General features: G+C 46.2%; 1 protein-coding gene across 1 annotated transcript; it reads right to left on the reverse strand.

Annotated features, from left to right (window-relative positions):
• Positions 1-3,618: 3,618 nt before the first annotated feature.
• Positions 3,619-8,613, reverse strand: GPR83 (G protein-coupled receptor 83). Its single transcript, XM_009956005.2, has 4 exons — positions 8,227-8,613; positions 7,367-7,492; positions 5,042-5,175; positions 3,619-4,243 (listed from the first exon to the last, which is right to left on the reverse strand). The coding sequence occupies exons 1-4, from the start codon at positions 8,611-8,613 to the stop codon at positions 3,619-3,621; spliced, it is 1,272 nt and encodes a 423-aa protein (XP_009954307.2).
• Between the last annotated feature and the right edge of the window lie 393 nt (positions 8,614-9,006).

Below are 9,006 nucleotides of genomic sequence, written 5' to 3' on the forward strand. Positions count from 1 at the left end.
CAACAAACAGAATAATCACAGTTGAAGTAAGTATTTGTGCTTGAGTCTTTTAAGCTACAGACTCACTGGAAGAAAAGAAAAAAAGATGTAACAGGAAAATAAAAAGACATTAAAGCATAAAAACATTAATCCAAAATGAAAAGAGTTTTTTTTCCCTCTCCTCTTTGATAAGACTGACAAGAGCAGAATCATATTTTGAAAACACCTCGCTTTATTTTTCTGAGTCCCCCAGCCCCATGCTCACTCCGCAGCCAGCAGGTGATGCTGACAGGATAGAGCCGCAGTGCTGTTGGGCTGGCGGGAGTCATGAGAGGCATGTGGCCATGCACAGGAGTGGAGATGCTTTGAAGGATCAGAGCAGAAGGTCAAGCTACCAGCAAAATCTAACTTTGAGAAGTAGATTTCCAGGCAGACTTCCTTTCTCAAGTTGTTTGTGACCAAATGAGAAAGAAACCTGTAAAATATTGGATACTACATGAAGATTTGAAACATTGCATTTCTCTGAGGGCAGACTTAAACCCCGCCCCCCCCCAAGTAGACAACATTTTCCATTCTTGAAGCCAAGTGGCTCTATAGGTAAACCCAACTTGTAGCCTTGACCATTTGCTTCTCTGAGTGAAGGAAGGATGCTTTTGGGAAGGGTCTCTTGATCTGCTCTCACTCTCCTCCTTTTCATCCAAACAGGGAAGTTCTCTTCTCCTTTTGATCCAAACAGGGAAGCTCTTCTGTTCATCACTAGCTTAAGTTGAGTAAAGCCATTCCAGAAATCCAAGTAAAGAAAGATTTGAATTCATGAATACAAAATTACAAAGATGTAGCTTTTGAAATGGTTTTGTTCCACATTCACAAAACCTGTGACAAAACTAAGGTGGGAAGAAGATGGTGTCGGCTCCCTGTATGTCCTTTCTCATGCCATCCCCTTCCCTTGTGTCCTGTCTCTGAGTGTCTTCTTCCTCCTGCTGCCATCACACACTCCCTCCCCTCTCAGCATACTCCTCACTGCTCTTTTCCCTCCTCTTTGCTACCAGTGAGCGAACACTTGCTCCTAGAAACTGCATGTAAACACAGACTGTTTTTCTTTTGACCCAGTGAACCAAATGTAGCTTCTAATTTGCTGATTTATCCCTTGTCCTTATGTGCATGCACACATTTTTCTTCTCCTGGGGAAATGTTTTAGCATCTGGGAGAAACGTTTAAATAGTTAAAAAGTGATAAGGATGACTACAAGGGGATATGAGGGACTCCAACATTAAATTGGAGCTGCATACTTACAAGGAAGGAAGAGGCAAAGGGAAAAGTGAAAGGATAATGTCCACTGAATAGACTTTGGAAGGGATGGGCTAGCTTTCCAGACTCTCATGAAGAGGGTTTTCCAACACTATGAGACCTCTCTCTCTTGTAGAGCAGAAATGGGCAGAGGTCCCTCCTTCTCTCACATGCTTTGGCATGTTAATTTAAATCTTCTTATACGGAACATATAGGTCAGATCTTGCACACAATGGAAATCAGGGAATGGGTCTGGTTTACAGCAGTTCAGAATATGTCCAAGGTTACTGCGGTTCTAAAAATACCCCATCACTGCTTTCCTCTTTTAGGTGCATTGTACTAGATTTTTAGGTACTCAGCATTCCCAAAGATGTATTTGCTAGTAAAGAATTGGGATCTGCTGTCACTGGACTGAGGAGCTTGTTTCACAGGCTCTGCACATTTGGGGGGGGGGGGGGGGGGTGGAGGGGAGGGGAGGGGAGGGGAGAATTTCAGTTGGAAGGGACCTACAACAATCATCTAGTCCAACTGCTTGACCACTTCAGGGCTGACATGTTGCAAATGTTAAGGGAAGAAATTGGACTTGGCTTAGGGGATCAAAGCAGGCAGGAGGAAAGGTTTGATTCTGCATATCAGCTATACAAAGTGCTCTGACTCATGGGGCTTTGATAAAAGGTAGTAAAATAGCACTGGATTCAAAGTGAGAGACTGATAACACTTTGTGAAAGGACAGGCTAGCTGCAAGGAGTGACAGGCATTTCTATCTCCATGAATACTCAGATGTGAAAGACCTGCACAAGGCTTAAAGTTATTTCAGAAAAGTAAGTTTATTACAGCACTTTGGGAAAAACAGTTTCTACCTCTTTTCCCCATTTATAGTTATTCATAAAAAGATTTTTTCCACTTCCCTGCTGGCTGCTCTAAGTTGAATGTGGATCGGGGCACCTAGTGTGACATTCAAGCTAATTTCCACAGCACAGTGAGAGTTATTGCTTTCCGGTGCAATACAATGTACAGTTTTTTGAATGCTCATTTTTTTCATTATTCAAAATCAGATTTTCTTCTGCTAAGGACATTGAGTTCTGCAAACTACTCCAGACAGCTGCAGTCACATGAAGTTTCTTAGCCACCCCAAGAAGGACACATCTCACTTGTCTTTAAATGCACCAAAACTGTGCAATCACCAGAGATTGCAATCTTGCAGAGAAATGTTCCACTTCTATTACTTGCTATCAGAGATATCATCTGTTGTCTCAAAGCAGTTCGTTTATGAACTGGTTCCAGAGAGCTAACATCTTAGTTGGGATGAAATGTCCCAAATGTCTGATCTGAGAAGTACCCAGGTGCTTTACAGGGTAAGAGAGCAACATTCAAAGGCAAATTAACAAGTCAAACTGTGGGGTACTTTAGCTGCCACCTCTCAATAATGCAGAGATGCTCTGATGAGAAGATCCTATTCCAAACTCTGAGTAGAGTATAATTACCCATTCTCCAACTGTGCGTGGTAAGTACAATATTCTCCAAAGTAGATTTTTGGGGTTTAGTTCTGTATTTGAAGAAAAGCTTCCTGAATATTCATTACTTCATCTTAGGAAATAAAATTTCCTTGTGATTTAGCACTGGTGGCAGATGCTGAGCTAACAGGTTGGTGTTCGCCATCTACTTATACAAAGAATAGGCCTCCATTTTTCTTCAACTCTACCTTAGAAAAAGTGTCTATGATGTAACAGACTCCTCTATTTACCAATGTCCATCTTAGTCTCCACTTCTCTGAAGGTATTTCCACCAAAAAATGGATTTGTGAAATATATCTGTCCATTCATTCTGAAAAGATCTTGACTTTTCAGACCCCATTCAGAAGGGATACTTTACTACCCAGTTGCACTGGATCCAGCAACCTAAAGGTCTACATCTTGACCATTCCCATGTTACTACAAAGGGACGTAGAAAAGCAGGAGGGAGGCCTGATGCGATCAGACTGTTGCTTTAGTGTTTAATTACCAGGAAAACACACACACAGCCCCAGTGGTAAAAACGCTTAGTCACACAGTTAACAGAGACATGCATGCAGAGAATCCTGTCCTGCAAGCCAATCCAAAGTCAACTTGACAAAGACAAAGAGAGGTCCTTCCTGGGAAGAGTTTGCTTTCTCCCTTTTAGGGGCTCCCCATCATCAGCCTGCATCAAACATGCAGCTCTTTCATTCCCCCTCGTGCAGAACCTCCTTCTTGGTTTTGGTTTTGTTACGGATGGTTGCACAGTCCCTAAGTAGGCCAGGGCTCTACAGCTTCCCACCGTTTTAGCTCTAGCCAAATCTATGTGTGGTCTTTACAGATTTCCCAGGGCCACCGTTTAGCTCACAGCTACTATTGGCTCAACTGCAGAGATGTCTGCCTTTCCTGACTGGATGTTGGAGGCTGATGGAAGGACCTGGGAGGCCTGCAACCTCTTGCAGTTGCCGTTTTCTGGCCAAGCCAGTCGGCAGGATGGGACCGTGGAGGGAAGCCTCTGTTCTTCAGGCCTGGGAGGTTTTCTGCACATGTTGAGCAAAGCTTTCAGTTCCGATCGGAAGCTGTCGTTGAGCCAGCAGTAGATGAAGGGGTTGTAGCAGGTGCTGCTCATCGCGAACCAGTGAAAGGCGAAGTACAGGGCATTGTTGGTGTGGATGGTCTGGCTGGAGAGGAGGACGACATAGCAATTCAAGGGGAACCAGCAGACTGCAAAGAGGATGACAACAAGCATCAGCATCTTTATGGTCTTCTTACTCTTTTTGCGAAGGGCAAAGTACTGCTCAGTGGTGACGTCCCCGATGATATTGCGCAGCCAGAGTTTCTTGGCCACTGTCATGTAGGCAGCAGAGATGATCAGAAGGGGCAGGACATAGAGCAAAATGAAGGTTGTTAAGTCAAGGTACTTCCAAAAGAGGTCAGCAGGCTCGGGGAAATCTGGCAGACACAGGCACCGGGTAACTTCCTCACTGCAAGTGGAGATACCGGACAGGGGGTGAGAGTGCATATAGCCAGGCACCATGGGAGAAGTACCTCAGAAAGGAGTTAGGTGGAGAGGGCTCCTGCCATACAGCCTGGAGGCAGACCCTTCTTTATGCATATGTGTCACGTGCATACGTTAAGTGGAGATCTGCTGTCCAAGGAATTGAGCCATGGAGCAGCCTGTGAGCAACGTGGTGATAATTTCTTGTGGGCATTCATGACCTTATGATAATTTTATGAATTTCATCAATTACAAAATCTCCAGCTGCACAGAAGTAGGTTTTTATTCTCTGGCAAACAGAAACAGTCTCTGCACATATTAAGGACCTTTCCCTCATTAAAGCACTTTCCAAATATCAAGGCTCATGGCAGCATTTTATGGAACAAACAGCTTAAGAAAATTTTTTCACTTTCCCAGGACTAAAGAGTAGATTAAAACCTGTTAGGTTTTAGGTTTGTCCTCATTTCTGGTCTGCCCAAACAGGTCAGATTGCTACATCATGTAAAATACCAGCATATAGAGATAGAGGGTCCAGGCCAGATCCTCTAACTCCATAGCCTGTTTTGTGTGATTAGTGTGACAGAATAAAGATAAAATAATTAAAAACAGAAGCAAGGAAAGGATATCAGCCATTGCAAAAGGGCTCTGATGAAAATTATAATCTAGATCCATATTTGGCTGACCTCAACATAAACTCAGGGTTTTCAGTAGAAGATGCCAAATTATGACCACCGAGAGTTTGGCCTCCAGGGAGACTATGGAGGAAAGCAAAGCACATCCTTACCTGTATTCAAAGGTAAAGAGTTTTTGGTAGATAGCATGCGGTAGAGAAAAACATGTTGCCATGATCCAGATTACAGAGATGTAGATAACACCTTTTGCAGTAGATATGCGAGGTTTCAGAGGGTGCATTATCACCTGTGCAAAATAAACCAATATTCAGGCTCATGACATTGCAGGAAATAATTATATCATTTTTTCATGTGATCTTCCAGATAAGTCTGTTACTTAACGTGGAAATTCAGCATGCAAGCAGTACAGTCTCGTGGTGGGTTGACCATGGCTGGACAACACGTGCCCACTAAAGCCACTCTATCACTCTCCTCCTCAGCTGGATGGGGAGACAAAATACAACGAAAGACTTGTGGGTTGAGATAAGGACAGAAAGACCACTCAGTGTTTACCGTCATGGGCAAAACAGCCTCAACTTGGGGAAATTAGTTTAATTTATTACCAATCAAATCAGAGAAGGATAATGAGAAATTAAACAAAATCTTAAAATCACCTTGCCCCAACACCTCGCTTCTTCCCGGGCTCAACTTCACTCCCGATTTCTGTGCCTCCTCCCAATGAGCAGCACAGGGGGATGGGGAATGAGGGTTGGGGTATGGGGATTGAGATCAGTTCATCACACATTGTCTCTGCCGCTGCTTCCTCCTCAGGGGCAGGACTTCTCACACTCTTCCCCTGCTCCAGTGTGGGGTCCCTCCCACAGGAGACAGTTCTCCATGAACTTCTCCAATGTGAGTCCTTCCCACGGGCTGCGGTTCTTCATGAACTGCTCCAGCATGGGTCCCTTCCACAGGTGCAGTCCTTCAGGAACCGACTGCTCCAGCGTGGGTCCCCCACAGGGTCACAAGTCCTGCCAGCAAAGCTGCTCCAGCGTGGGCTCCTCTGTCTCCACGGGTCCACAGGTCCTGCCAGGAGCCTCCTCCAGCACAGACTTCCCATGGGGTCACAGCCTCCTTCGGGCATCCATCTGCTCTGATGTGGGGTCCTCCATGGGGTGCAGACAGATATCTGTTACACCATGGACCTTCATGGACCTCCATGGGCGGCAGGGGGACAGCCTGCCTCACCATGGTCTTCACCACAGGCTGCAGGGAACTCTCTGCTCCACAGCCTGGAGCACCTCCTCCCCCTCCTTCTTCACTGACCTTGGTGTCTCCAGAGTTGTTTCTCTCACATATTCTCACTCCTCTCTCCAGCTGCAGTTGCCATTGCGCAGGGTTTTTTTGCCTTTCTTAAACACGTTATCCCAGAGGCGCTGCCACTGTCGCTGATGGGCTCAGCCTTGGCCAGCGGTGAGTCCATCTTGGAGCCAGCTGGCACTGGCTGTATTGGACATAAGGGAAGCTTCTGGCAGCTTCTCACAGAAGCCACTGATGTAGCCCCCTGCTACCAAAACCTTGCCATGCAAACCCAATGCAACATTCTTCACCCAGCTCCCATTGACTGTAAGCTGTACATGAAAGGCCTGAATTTTTCCTCCATGGAAATGGGTAAAGTCAGATCCCAGTCCTACCCTCACATTTAAGTATTTGTGTCTGGGTGGGAAAAACTGGGTGCCAGGGGGCCTTGCACACATGTTAATTTCCAGGTTCAATTTATTTAATAGCAAAAAAAAAAAAAAAAAGAGAGAGAGAGGAGAAAATTGTCTCAATCTCTTCAGTATTGGTGAGCCAAAGAACCATGAGTTTGTGATTTAACCAGAGCTCCCTGGGGATGCTTCTGGACAGCCAGGTCATTTTCTGGAAATGAAAAGCTTTGTAGCAGAATATGTCAACTGTGGTTGTTGGGTGACTCCAAACTGACAATGCTTGACTGTCACCAGTTTTGAGCCTGTTATCAACAGCAACCCACAGCTCTGCTCGTGACAAACACCAGCGTGCTACAGGCAGCTCTCTGGTATTCAGGGTAACAAGGGGTGAGGCATCCCAGAGCAAAGGGAGACAGAGCCACAGAAGCTAACTGGGATGTCCCTGCGTCCATGGTGGTGGACAAACCACCCCAGAGGAGAGCTGTCCACATGAATTCCTATCAGGATCTTGGACTTTCTCCTTGTTTGAGAGCTACAGGATTATCTACCACAGAAAAGCTCCTGTTCCCCAGCTGGAAGCGATAGCAAGGCAATGGACATCTCCCACCTCGCTGTGGGTTTGAAAATATTCTTTCCATCTGACAGCAAGAGCTGCTCCCCTACCCTGCCAGCTCCTCATGCATCTTACATTAATCTGAGAGCCGAGAAGGAAAGGACACGGGATCATCCTTTCTCATTTTAATTATGCCCTCCCAAGCTTTCCATCTGTCCGCTTCAGAGAGCTCTCACCTGGTGCCTGTCCAGGGCAATGGCTGTGAGGGTCAAGGCTGAGACGTGGAGGGAGCAGTACTGTGCAAACCTGCTGACATGGCACATCCCCTTCCCAAATATCCAGGTACTGTTCACAAAACGAGCCTGAAATCAGAATACCATTAATTTTGTGCACCCCCACACTCCTCCACATGCTTATAGATATCTGACACACCTCTGGCACATAATTCCTTGTGTTATGTAAAAGATATTTTTAAAATAGCAGGTTCTTTGTATAATTGTATAATTTTCTGGCTTCTGAACCCTGAAGAGGTAGGTTAGTGCTGCTCAGCAGCCCAGCAGTATCCTCCAGGACAATACAGCAGCGCAGTACTAAACATGTTTGTTCTGTTTTAGTCACAGTGTGTCCTTCTGCAGTCTAACTATTGAGTCAATACATTCATTTTTTCCTTTTAAGCCCTCCTTACAGGCTAGGGCTGACCTATGTGCCTTATCTGACTTCAAAGCAAACTACAGCTTTTCAACACAGATTGTAAAAAGACGGTGAGCATTAATCTTTTTTTCAAGAGGTTTATAGTATTCCCTTGGAAATACTTCAGAGAAGGGAAGGAAAAAAAAGATCAGAAACTACAAAGTACTAAGTAATCACTGTGAGGTTATTACTGTTCAATTACTGTCAGGGCCACTTCTAACAAATGGGTAATTTCAGATCTTCAACTAGATAACAGGAATTAGAGAAGAAAAAGACGTGTGGAGTTTTCCAAAGACAACTCCAATCACTGTAATTTGGACTGAACATGTATCTGCAGAGCATCCGTGCACCGAAGGCCACCGAAGTAACTGTCGATGCCTTCACGGCACCTCTGCCCCAGTCTTACCAGTGTAAAAGGCGTGTTGAGGAGTGTGATCATGATATCGGCTACAGCCAGGTTCACAATGAACAAGCTGGTGGCGGAGTGCATGCGCTTGGTCTTGATGACAACGTGACAGACCAGGATGTTGCCGAAGAGAGAGAAGACAATGATGAAGGAGTACGCTGTGATGAGCAGGGCTTTCACCGTGATGCTCTGTGACTCTGCTCCGTACCGGCTCCTGCCCACAAAGCTCTGCCAGTCAGCCAGGCTGTCGTTATCCCAGGAAAAGAAACCCGAGGTGTTCAGGATGACAAAAGTCTTCTCTAGGCTCCTGTTGAGGCGTAACTTTCCTGGGGTCACAAAGGTGTTAACCAAGTCGGGGAGCGAGAGCCAGACCAAACAGGACAACATCTCTGAAATGCCGCTCTGCTCCTCCAATTTGGAAACAGCTCATTTGCGAGAGAGCCGAGCTGCCGCCGGGTGGGTGCCGGGAGAGCCGTGCTCCCCTTGCTCAGCCCAGGCACGCTCAGGCGCTGTAAGCACGGAGCTGGTGGATGCTCTTGCCTCCCGCAGCATGCTCCTCTCCCGCTCGGCTCACCGCTACTTTTGCTCCTTCAGACAGCTTTATACCCCCGAGTGAGCTCCGAGCCGTTGGGCAGCATGACATTATTTCTGCTCTGACGTGCTGCTTTTCCACCCAGTCACGCTCCCCCGGGCGCTGCTCCAGGATAAGCACATCTGTGAGAACAGCGAATCAATCTCTCCAGGCGTCAGCAGCCTTTTCCTCCACCAGCAGCCCAGCTC

This window comes from Leptosomus discolor, chromosome 1 (assembly GCF_034619465.1).
Source record: "Leptosomus discolor isolate bLepDis1 chromosome 1, bLepDis1.hap2, whole genome shotgun sequence".
In the NCBI taxonomy this organism is placed as follows: Eukaryota; Metazoa; Chordata; class Aves; order Leptosomiformes; family Leptosomidae; genus Leptosomus; species Leptosomus discolor.